Consider the following 12633-nt stretch of genomic DNA (forward strand, 5'->3'; position numbering starts at 1 on the left):
TATCTTTTGCAAAACTTAAAGCATTTGGGCACTTTTATCATCTGTCAAACTCAAATACATAAATAGAACTTCATTAAAGCACACACGCACATACACCCACACTCTTACACTGAAAAATAAAAAGCCATTAGAACACAGTTCCCAAGTGTTAAGCAAAGTTTTTTTGGATCCTTTCTTCTTTCCACTTGGTTGCATAGTCCAAGTGTCTTATAATAAGTATGTTCTGGTTCAACAGTGGAGATATAGATTGAGAAGTAAAGATGAATTATGTAACCACATCCTAAAGAGCTCTCTTTGAACTCACATTGCAGCTCTCCTCATTTTCAGGTCTGTGAGGAAGAATGAAGGAGGAGACAGAGAGGGGGCCATCACACTTGTCTGCAGGCTGAGTGAAATCCAGGCAGCTGGTAAGGATGCTGTAGTAGTGAGTTGGAACGGGAATGGAACTGCCTTCCACGTACCTGAAATAGGAAGATATTTACAACTGATGAATTGCTTTCCAAGTGGTGTAATACCCGTTTATTGCCTTGGTCACTAAAAATATTTCCCACTTAATTGAATTATTTTTTTCTTCTAAGGATTAGCCCACTTCTTTATCTCTGAACATAATGTTTTAGCTGCCTCAACTCTCCCTCTTTCAACTTGGCAGAGTAAAAAAGATATTCCAGGAAAATAAAACAGCTTGAATCAAGACTTGATTCTGGACATGATGAATAGACCAATATAGTAGAAAAGTGAGGCTGGAAGGGTCAACATATTTCAAATTATGAAGGGTTCTGAGTGCCAAGTTGTGGAGTTTGTGTTAAAAAGGATATATGAAATCTTATGCTAACTAACAAAATAACCTTCTTGATTAAGTAAAATATACTGAACAATGCTTCTCTCCAAATCAGGGAATAGGGTGTATGCCTTCAAAAAAACAATGCCTGATTAGTCATGCCTGCAATAAATCGCTAACAGCCTTTTGAGCATATTACAGGAACTAGCTTCAGGGAAGGAGGCTGACTCCAGCAACCAGACGTTCTGGCTCTAGGAGACTTGCTCTCAACCATAAAAAGCTTGACCAGTTTTAATATAATAATTGAAATGGATTCTTCTGACTTAGGTGTAAAGAACTTTCAACCTTCCCTCCCCCTAATTTCTTTGTTCTACTTTCCCTCTCCCTCCTGATAAAAATCCCTGCCGGCACTGAGATGTTAAAATTGGCTTTGGGATGACAGTCCTCCATTTTCTAAGGTTGCTGGCACTTAAATAAACCACTTTACTTTTTACCAGCACCTGTTTCATGATTTTAGATTTTGTTGTGACAAGCAGCCAAAACTGCATTCGGTTACATTATGGCATTATTGTTTAGGCAGTAACACAAGACTGAAGGTTTCTGTGCTAGGAATAGTCATTGTTAAATCCATGTTTCAGGGAGATAACTTTCATAGTTGTGTAAAATGGGCCAGAGAGAGGACACACTGAAGCTAGGGGTATAACAGTTCTTTCAAGCCACAATAAGATCCTGAACTGGGTACAGAAAACTTATTTACTAAAAAAAATACCAAGGACTGAGTGCTAGTGATAAACCTAGAGGTATTAAAAATCTTTTCCAGTAGAATGAAGTATACAAATCACAATCCCTTACCTGATATTCTATTATCTTAATTTTAATCATTTTCAAAATATTGAAAATTATCATTGAACTGATAACATAATTTTGGCTAAAAACTATAACAACAATCAACAATGAAGTAATTGTACAGTTATGATGAAATATAATGAATGACTGGAAAGGGAGTAAGATAACCTCTAATTTATTAATTGTCTATGTAAAAAATAGCATTTTCTCTAATTATCTGTAAATCACAATTAAACCTTCTTAATTTTTGTGCTGCTCTGATTATTTCATAATGAATTTAATTCTGATTATTTCATAAATGAATTTAATTTAACATATGAATTGTTCTATTTGTATCTTCTTACCTTCACCAACAGATTATAAGTTCCTTGTGAGCAGAGTATTCTGCATATCCTATTATGTCCCCAATAACACCACAGAAGGTAGAAACTAGATTCAATGAAAGTCTATATGCAATTTCCTACTGAGATGTACTAACTTGGAAAATCTAAGAAATTTTAAAAGTCCCCCAAATAATGAAGATATGTGAAAATTATCATTTTCCCACAGAAGAGTTGTTGAAGAGTAAGTGACAAAAAATTTTAAATCTTCAGATACATTTTCTTTCCTAGAATGGAAAAGTGCATTTATTTGCCACAAAACCCAATTTCATTCCAACCACCAATGCCATGCTTAATCAAAGGTCCACAAGAACTAAAGAAATCACAAGGAGATTCAAAGAGCAAAATATTTAAGGGGTATTAGCTCTTCTCCAGTACGTGATTCTTTGAAGAATAGTCGAGTGATATACGAGAATTAGAAAAAAACACACACCAAGTGGAAATGAAAAGCTTACTGTTTGATTTTGTCCTGTGTGTCATGTAAGCCATCGTAGTCATAGTCGAAAATGGGTCCACTTATCACGTTAACTCCATTCCTTTCTGAAGCATATTTCTTCACCAATACCCTTTGGAAATAATTCCAGACTCCTGTGCAAAGACAAAATCGGTACTTCATGAATAAAGCTCCTTGCTTTGGCTAAATTCTCTCTAGAGTACATTCTATAAGCCAAATGTCACAAACCAAGAGAAAATAGAGCTGGGAAGAATCCATCCTAAAGCATTAGCTGTGTGTGTGTCATTTATGGACCAGCAAAGAGAAAGATATGGAGACACTGGTAGGGGAGTTAGCCCAATAACTCAGGGAAGAATTTGTAGATGAAGTGGTTACTGAGTTGAGATCTGAAGGACAAGTGGATATTTCCTAGGCAAAGAGGTGGTGACAGGACATTCTGGGCAGAGGGAATAGTATGTACAAAAGAAGAAGTATAATACTTGTGAGAAATGGAAAAAAGGCTTTACTCTATAATCTATTCCTTCATAATCTCATAGGTATGCTAGCTCCCCTGTTTAGGTCTCCAGCCCTAAACAGAGCTTCAGACATGCTATCCAACTACCCATCTCATGGTCCACTTGAAAATCTAATAATCATGTAGATCAAAAATGTAACCAAACAGAATTCTTGATTTTCCTATCCAATCTTGCCCCAATTCTTATCTTCTCCATCATAGTTAATGGCACTCACACCCAGATGTTCAAGTCAAAATCCTCAGAGTCATCACTGGCTTCTCTCCTTAGTTCGTATACATGTGAACAAGATCCAACTGCGCTATCTCTAAAATACATCCCAGTCATCCAATCTAACCACTTCTCACCATTTTCACCCCATCCACCCTGGTCTAAGTTACTATCCTTGCTACTACAAAAGACTACTTCCTGGGCTCTCTGTAAGAAACTCTCACTTTCCTGTAGCCCATTCTCTATATAGACAGATTCTTTTACACCATAAATAGGCTGCATCAACTATCCCAACACACATTTCTAACACTCCAGATGATTTCTCACTGTATATAATTAGAATAAAATCCCAACTTTCCACTGTAGACCCCGCCTCCCTCCATGGCTTTGCTTCCTACCCCTTTCCCCTGAGGTACATGGCTTTCTTCCTGTCCCCAATCTTGCCAACTTGTTTCCAACTAAACTTTTGCCTTTGATCTTCTTTTTGCCTGGAAAAGTCATTCCCTGATCCGTGCAAGTCAGATTTCTTCTCCATTACTCATTTCTTGGTTTCAAGGTCACACGCTAGAGAGGACTTAATTGTCCACTCTAGCTCCATTTTGCATTACTAGGGGCAGGAAAGGAGAAGGCAAAAGAAGGAAATAAAAGAAGAAAACAGGAAAGGCAAACGATGCATTGGTTCTGAAAAGTTGGATTCAACTTGCTATGCTCTATTCCACACGGAGGTGATAAGGTGCAAGCTGTTATCATTCTTACCATTCCCATTCAAAAGTACTTGGCCATTTTGCCCATAGTACTTCTACTGCATATGATATCTCCTGATGCTCTGAGTGGTAAAGAGCAGGCCCCCAGAGCCACAGCACTACAGATAATCATTTGCAATAAAGAAAGGAGGACAGTAGGAGAGAAGTTCAAATGTTAACTTAAGCATAAAAACTGGAGAGGCAAATAGGGAAAGAAATAACAATGAGAACAGTCTAAAGGCCAAACCCGCAGAATTGTGGCATAAGAGAAAACCATTCCCCAGTGAAGAACAGTGAGCCCTCTGTGAAAGGCCGCCTGTCATGCCAGCTTCAGGGTGGTACCGAGTGTTTCCTTTATTACTTTGAATCCAACTTTTCAGAACCAATGCATTGTTTGCCTTTCCTGTTTTCTTCTTTTATTTCCTTCTTTTGCCTTCTCCTTTCCTACCCCTAGTAATGCAAAATGGAGTTGCTTGGTCAAAAGGCATCAGTAAGAATAAAGAAATCCAGTGAACCCTGATTTTTGGAAATTAAATGAAGCTGCATTTCATGTAATATTATGACATGTATCAAAATGGGTTTCTGAAACATTTCTCAGTTGGGTTGGAGAACAAACCAGGAAATCTTTGAAGAGCATACTTTAATTTTTCATGCATAAGCAGTGGATTTCACCTTTAAATACACCTTCATTTAATAACCTAGGCAGTGGTCGGCAAACTCATTAGTCAACAGAGCCAAATATCAACAGTGCAATGATTGAAATTTCTTTTGAGAGCCAAATTTTTTAAACTTAAACTTCTTCTAACACCACTTCTTCAAAATAGACTCGCCCAGGCCGTGGTATTTTGTGGAAGAGCCACACTCAAGGGGCCAAAGAGCTGCATGTGGCTCACGAACCACAGTTTGCCGACCACTGACCTAGGGCATCAAATAAATATTTTTCCCTCTAAACCATGTTGGCCATTTCACCAAAGTCAAGTTGGGGAGGCCTGCCCCTGTCAATGATACTCAATAAATCATTTGTCCCTATGGGTCCTATTTTGAGACTTTATTTCAGCCCTGAGAGTCCTGTAACACAGCCCAATGCTCCTGTACCAAGTAGGGAGAGACACCTCCTTTTCCTATCTTTCCTGTAAGCATATAGATCTGTTCACTGTAAATGAACTGAACGGAGGTAAAAGCTACTCTACACTGCTTTCTCTATGTTTGAATACATGCATGGATAAGCAAATGGATGGATAAATGAGAAAATGAATGAATTCTTTGTTATCAGAAATAGAAAATGGATTGTTTTGGCCAATTAAGCCATAAATCTATATATAAACCATAGAGACCATGCAATTAAATCTCTTAATTTTACAAATCAGATGTTAAATGACATCTATATGATCACATAGTTAGAGTTCACCCTTCTGGGACTAGAACCCAGTTTCTGGCCCAGGGCTTATTGTGATTTATCAGTCATATCACTATCATCCACAAATATTTATGCCATGTGCAAAGAAATAATGAGTGTTCAGAGAAACTAAGATAATTTGCAGAGCTCCAAAAGACATCTGAATTCAATACTCTGATGATTCAGAAGACAATTGAGCTCTTACTATGTTTCAGCGTCAACATTCAAAATACATTGTCACCATCATCCTGAAGGAGAGAGGTACTACCGTAGTAGCTTTTACTGGAGCATTCAATAAATACACATTAGATGCTGTTGAATGTCAAGTAGCTTCCAAAATACAGAGAATCCCCCCTTTTAATCAGCCATATAATCAGCACTGAAGCAGAAAGAACACCAGGTCAAAATGAAAACATGAGCTTGGTTTAGTTCAGCTTCTACCATTCATGATCTGGGTCACTTTTTTAAAAAGATATATTTTTTTATTGATTTCAGAAAGGAAGGGAGAGGAAGAGAGAAATAGCAACATTAATGATGAGAGAGAAAATAATCAATCGGCTGCCTCCTGTATGATCCCTCCTGGGGATCGAGCCCGAAACCCAGGCATGTGCCCTGACTGAGAATCGAACCGTGACCTTCTGGTTCATAGGTCGATGCTCAACCACTGAGCCACACCAGGTGATCTGGGTCACTTCTTGTGACTCAATTTCTTCATTTTAAACAATGGATAAAGAATCTGCTTACCGCTGTTACAGATTCATATTTTGGATTAATGGTAGAGAATTTACATGAAATGTCTTCAAATGTTGCAAAGCTAAACATAAAAGGTAATACAGAGGTAGAAAAGTTAAGTGGTAAATTTGAAAATATTTTTTCATAAATAATAGTTTACTAGGTAAATATTGGACTTACGTTTGAAAGCAGGATACATTGGAACCATATTGGTTACAAGGAATGTATCATATTTAGCTTCTGTTGAAGAGCTCAGATCTAAACATTAGAAAAACGAACAGTGTCCATTACTTACCAAAACCTATATCAATTTAAAAAATCAATCCTCTAAAATAATCCAAACAGCCGGAAGTGGATGAATCTACTCTTTTATTCCTACTCAATCCTTACTTTATATAGAATTTCCTACTTCCCACCCCCCACTGAATCTCTTTCCTTCAGTCAGAAGCTCTCTCTCAAAAAATTTTTATAATATTTTTTCTTCCTACCTAGTCTTGGGTCTCTTAAATATTGTGGAAAGAAGTCCTTGATTTCACTAGTGTAATTTGGACTTTAAAAAAATGTCATCAAGCTAATGAGAGATAATTAAAGGGCTTCATGTTATTTTTAAGAGATCACCTCTATACTATTATTTAAATAACTAGAGGTCCAGTGCACAACATCATGCACTGGTGGGGGGGGTTCCCTCAGCCCAGTCTGTACCCTTTAGTAGCCCTCGGGGGATGTCTGACACCCTTAGCGCTGCCACAGAGGCAGGAGAGGCTCCCACCACCACCACTGAGCTCACCAGCCGTCAGCCCGGCTTCTGGCTGAGTGGCGCTCCCCCTATGGAAGCACACTGACCACCAGGGGGCAGCTCCTGCATTGAGCATCTACCCCACTAGTGGTCAGTGCGCGTCATAGTAACCGGTCATTCGGCCGTTTGGTCGATTTACATATTACCCTTTTATTATACAGGATAATGTCTTAATGATTTACTATTTCACTTTCAGATTCCCATTTAATGATATGAGGAGGCACACAGAATATTCCCTTGCAGTTTAGAATTCCCCTGGAGAATAGGATTTGTGAAAGCTGGTCTCTTTTCTGGCCAGTTTTGGAAGGATCCCATAGAAGGTCATCCCTTCAGTCTCTTGAGCAGCTCTCCTGAAGAAAAGCTGAAACCGCTGAAGTCTTAAATACCAAGTTGCACACTCCAGACTCCACAAAATTACACCCCTCTAGGACGGTCAGATCCTGATACTTTGTAACTTACAAGGAGGGAAGAGGAATCCATAAGACATCTGTTTATCATTTTTGTAGGCCAAACAGCTCTGACTGAAACTTGGAGAAACACGAACATCAGGCCGGACACAATTGGTCAGATGCTCAGGGATGCTGGAGACCTCCGCCTGCATGGTGAGTCAGAGGTGGTCAGTAATGCCATCACAAAGACAACATCCAACTGACAGTGCCATGCTGAAACCAGTCTATTCTGTTGCAGCATCCAAACCCATCTAGCTTTTATTGTAACTCATATTCTGATATACTGACTCCTTAAAAATAAAAAAGACCTCAGTTCAAATATAGTAAGCCAGTAATTTTCAAACACTTATCTATTTAGCAGCAGAACTCTCTTGATAAAATCTTAAGTAAAACAATATATACAGCAGGAGTCCCACTGTTGAAATAATAAATGGGATGCCACAGAAGATAGTTAAAAAATAATACTCTGAGAAATAATGTAAACTTGGTCTCTATGAAAAGAAAGACTGTACATGCATATTGTACGCCGGAGCAGTACACACACACACAGTACAAATTAACAAGAAGCTGTGTTTGGGGTAAGTGGAAGTGCTCAGTTGTATTTAGAAATTAAAAACATATCTTCAACTGTCAAATAAAAGTGTCTAATTCCTGATATCAACTTATCTTCATCACAACTGAAACTCCAATATAAAACTTTTATTAACAAACAAATAGGGCCTGACCAGCAGGCTCAGTGGTTGAGCGTCGACCTATGAACCAGGAGGTCACAGTTTGATTGCCGGTCAAGGCATATGCCAAGGTTCCAGGCTTGATCACCAGTAGGGTGATCTCATCATTGATGTTTCTATCTCTCTTTCCCTTTCCCTTCCTCTCTGAAATCATTAAAAATATATTTTTTAAAAAAAACAAATAGGATGTTGATAGTGGGGAGGCTGTGTGTATGTAAGGGTGTAGATATATGGGAACTCTCTGTCTTTTCCACTCCATTTTGCTATAAACCTAAAACTACACTAAAAAATAAAGTCTATGAAAACAAACAAATCTTGGTGACTTCTGTAACTACTGGGCAATGACAAGCATAGTAAAAGTAACAAAAATAATTAGTATGTCCCCTTTAATATTTAACATATTACCAAGACATTATTAGAACATTGCATAAAGTCCAGTTCAAAATATCTTGCAATAGATTCAACATAGGATGTTTTTTCCATAAGAAAAAAATTTAAAATCTTTCCTAAGGCAAAATTCTGTTAAGCAAGCAATTATAATATGAATGCAAGGTATGTAATCACATGAAGAATTGTATAAAACCCAATTTTCTCAATGACCTGTTTGGAAACAGTGTATGATGTCCAGAGTGGCATTTGGAATATCTCACTATAACCGCTTTCAAAATCTGTATGATATAAGATATCATATCTAGTCCGATAAAGCACTGCAGGGCGTCCATAGAGGAGGTGTCTCTCTAGAAAAAAAAAATAAACTGTGTTAAACACAAATTAAACTTTACATCAAATGTTAAAGAAACATTGGAAGAGTCCAGTTATCCAAAATTTGCTTGCTTACTTATTAATAATGTAGAGCTCCTTCTCCTTAATTGAATCAAGTACTTTCCTAACACTTTGTGGTTTATCTGATTACCTAAGTATGGGTCAAGGCTTACAGTTATCAAAACTATTATGCAAGTGCCATATTTACTTTCATGCTTTTTTTCGGTTGTAAAGGATTTTCATCTGTATAGGAAGGAAACGTGGTTAGCGAATTTTGAAATGATTCAGCAGAATGAGCAGTCAATAGGATTGATTTTGGTGGAATTAATTCATTTGACCCCTGAAAAGGCTCATCAAATTAACCAATGATTTAATTAAGAGGAAGGCACCCTTTGATCATTAGTTGCAAACAGCAACTCAAATATGCATTATTTCGGCATAAACAGTGAGTAGTAATGAGCATTTAAAGTAAGCAGCTTCATCACATGGAGGAAAACTCTTTAGGTAAGAACTTAAAGAAACATGTATAGATAAAATAAGTGGGCATTTAGAAGCATCCTTTCAATACAGAAGAGGGGAGGTCATCAGTGACGAAAGAACTTGGTGAAGACCCCAGAATATAGATTCAGACCTCCAAGGGAAAGCTCTTCTCTTAGGGAAAAATAAGGTCTGAAATCTCACTCTTCCAGGAAGAGATAGCAGTTTCGTGTGCAAACTTTCATTCCACACCAGCAATAGCTGCCTGGAGCTTGATCTGCCCAGTTTGGATGGGCTGAAGTCAGCACTTCCATAGATTCTTGGAAATTGGGGTCTTACAGACCGAAATATTTAAAGATTGAGGTATTGAGTTTTAGGCAATTCACAATTCCCTAAGTGATCATCAAAAAAGTATATTTATGCTTATTTTTATTAGAGAAAATCAGTTCTGGCAGTCACTTATTAAATTATTTATACATGTTGCTTTAATTAAAGTATTGCCCATCTATGCAAGTAACAGAGGAAACTTTTCCTAGAATACTTTGCAAGACCCTCCCCAAGTAAAACTGCTGATTTGAGGCAAAGCGGCCCACACTGTTACAGCACAAGCCCGTTCTGCGTAGTCTGGTTTCAGCACTGCAGTAAATGTAGGAGCTTTGGTTAAGCAGCTAAATTTGGGGACCCATCCGGAAGAATTAGGACATAATATGATCATATTATATAAATGAAATATAATGAACAATTACAACAAAAAAGCCAGCAAATCATAACAGTAGTACTTGGGGGCAGTAAACAAAGTCAGACTTTCCTTCAAAACTCAAACCAAACCTTTTCTAGGTTCAAAATTTCCATTAACGTTTTCCTTGTTTTCACTTTTGTTGCCTCTGAATTTCCTGGTTTCAGCTGGAAGCAGAAGTATCAAAATTCTTTGAGAAGCTATTATTTTTTTTATCATTCAAATTTTAATGCTTACCAAACACATTCTTCCAAATTCAAATGTAAACCTAGCGTTCGGTCTATTCCATTAAGGGGTGGCAGCAGCCCTGTCTCTCCATGGAACACCCCTCCTTAGAGCAGCCACCAAATAATAGTTTGGGACAATCAATAGACTCTACCAACTCTGCCCCCCCACCCCCCACCAGTCCTCATCACCTATCGCCATTTTTCACCATGATACTCCATTCCACAAAGGCTGATTCATTTGCAACACTCAGCTCATAATCATTAGGAACGCTATGCTTTTATACATGTGAGCCCTTTCTCTCTACCAGGAATAATTTCTCCACCAATCCTGTCATCTATCTACCTTCACATTTTTCATTAATATATTCCCTCTCATCAATGCGTACATTTTTTGTGCCAGCCCTCGGGCTATAGAATAGAAATACTAGGCAAAGATAATTAAGATAGAGCTCTTACCCTCAAAAAGCTCACAGTTCAAGGGGAGAGACCAACATGGCACTCCATATTACAGATATCTACAGAGCGTAATGGGAACACAAAGCGTGATGAATGCCGTGGATGGGGGTGAGGTGGCATCAGTACAGTCCTCACAGAACATAGGAAGCTAAGCCAGGTTGACCCCACATCCCAGTTTATGCCATTGCCTTGGCATAATTGTTAATAGTGCTTCTTTCCATACTCAAAAGTGGATGACAAATAATATGGTCACATTGTTCAGCCCTCATGGAAAAGACATGAGAAAGGGGGGTGAGGGAGGAGGGGAAGAGGCATCTTAAGATTCACTTTCTCCTGAAAGATTTCCTCAGTTAAGTTACTCCATCTCTTCTGCTCCACATGTAGATTCAATTTTCTTCAGAAATGTGTGCTTCAGAGCTTCCAAACTATGCACAACTGCGATTTTTGGCACACAGCTGAAGCACAGATATATCATATGGACTACTTTTTTCTCAGTTGTTAACTGGGCAAATATGTCATGAAGAAAAAAAACAATGTGGTGGTTTCAGCGTTTTCTAAAATCCAACCAAGAAACACAAACTTTGAAATCCAGAATCAAAATTTAGATTTTCCTTTTCCAGTTTATCAGAGTTTCAAATAACCACAGATTCTTGGTCACAGCCTGACTGCTACTCTGTATGACATCACAACCTGACTCTGCTACTCTGGTAAGCCACCCATTGCATTTCTGTTTAGCAAATGTCCCTACCGTGAGCCATAAAGAGTGTGACTGAATCTCAGTCTGTGGACACATAAACTCTTTATCTTGAGACCAGTTACCTGGAGACACGTCCGAGAGTCTCTGCTTTGGAAATATATTTGTTGTGATTTCTTGATAGGGACCTAACACAGTCCATATCTTCCTAGTTAGGTCTCTACTCCATGAAATTTCAGATAGAGCCTTCATACCACACCCCAGTTCCCTGTTTACAATAGTCTCTGGCATTTGGGGTACATGCCAAGGTTCTCCCTCAGATACCACACTTGGCAAAATACTATGAGTCAAATCTTTTTAAGTGGTGTGGACTTCCCCAATGCTCATTCTTCATGTCTCCCAAAATTTGGCCACCTAGATTTGAGCTTGTGTTTCTCTTCCCTCCTCAGCTTCTTGATTCATAGTCTCAGACATTAGCTGGCTAATGTAAGAACCACATGAAAATTCATCCTTTTTGTGATTTTTAAAATGTCCACAATAATGTACTCTTACATTTTACCACAAAATCTCTACCCACGATCTTTCTTTTTCCTGCCTCCCTTTCTCCTCCTTGCCTTGCAAGTGCCTACTATCATTTACTACCATGTCAACCTCCTCTGGAATTAGATTCAATGCCTCTATTCATGTCTTCTTCTTGCTTACCTCAACCCTTAAGACACTACATTGTAATTCCTTAACTGGCTATATCTCACAATAAAATAAGAAGAAGAACAAGAATATCATTTTATTTATTTTATTTATTATCTCTCTAACTCCAATAATATCAACCACATACTATCTTCTTGGTAAATACTTGTTGGATAAATATCTACTTGGTAAATACTTGTTGAATGCTTGTTTTGTTTTTTAAAATACTATTCTTTATGACTCTAAAGAAGTAGATTTCTAATATGACCTGCCAAACATAACCCCAAGAGATAGACTAAGCAGATGAATTCATCTCCATTTTACTGAGAAAGAACTAGAGATGAATGATTTGCATAAAATAATTCAACTACATAACAATACCCAGATTCTCTCCCGACATAGTCTCTTAGAGTAAGGAGTTTTCACAAAACAGTACAGGGCCTTTAGTGTCATGTAGAACTAGAGTTAAAACCCATCTCAGCTCCTAATAGCTTTGTGATTCTGTAATTTAACCTCCCAAGGTCTCATCTCTTCCAGGGGTGTTGCACTGTTTGGAGACAAATATGT

General features: G+C 38.0%; 1 protein-coding gene across 1 annotated transcript in view; it reads right to left on the reverse strand.

The window, feature by feature from the left end:
* Nucleotides 1–12633, reverse strand: part of ENPP2 (ectonucleotide pyrophosphatase/phosphodiesterase 2) — a gene marked incomplete at its 5' end in the record, with an annotated part of 106054 nt that overhangs the window by 4777 nt on the left and 88644 nt on the right. The window contains 6 exon segments of the mRNA XM_080646927.1: nucleotides 305–461; nucleotides 2460–2592; nucleotides 6232–6309; nucleotides 7307–7442; nucleotides 8628–8764; nucleotides 10095–10169. Coding sequence (XP_080503053.1) covers nucleotides 305–461; nucleotides 2460–2592; nucleotides 6232–6309; nucleotides 7307–7442; nucleotides 8628–8764; nucleotides 10095–10169 — 716 coding nt within the window.

The sequence above is a fragment of the Plecotus auritus genome (assembly GCF_963455305.1).
Source record: "Plecotus auritus genome assembly, chromosome: 11".
Lineage (NCBI taxonomy): Eukaryota > Metazoa > Chordata > Mammalia > Chiroptera > Vespertilionidae > Plecotus > Plecotus auritus.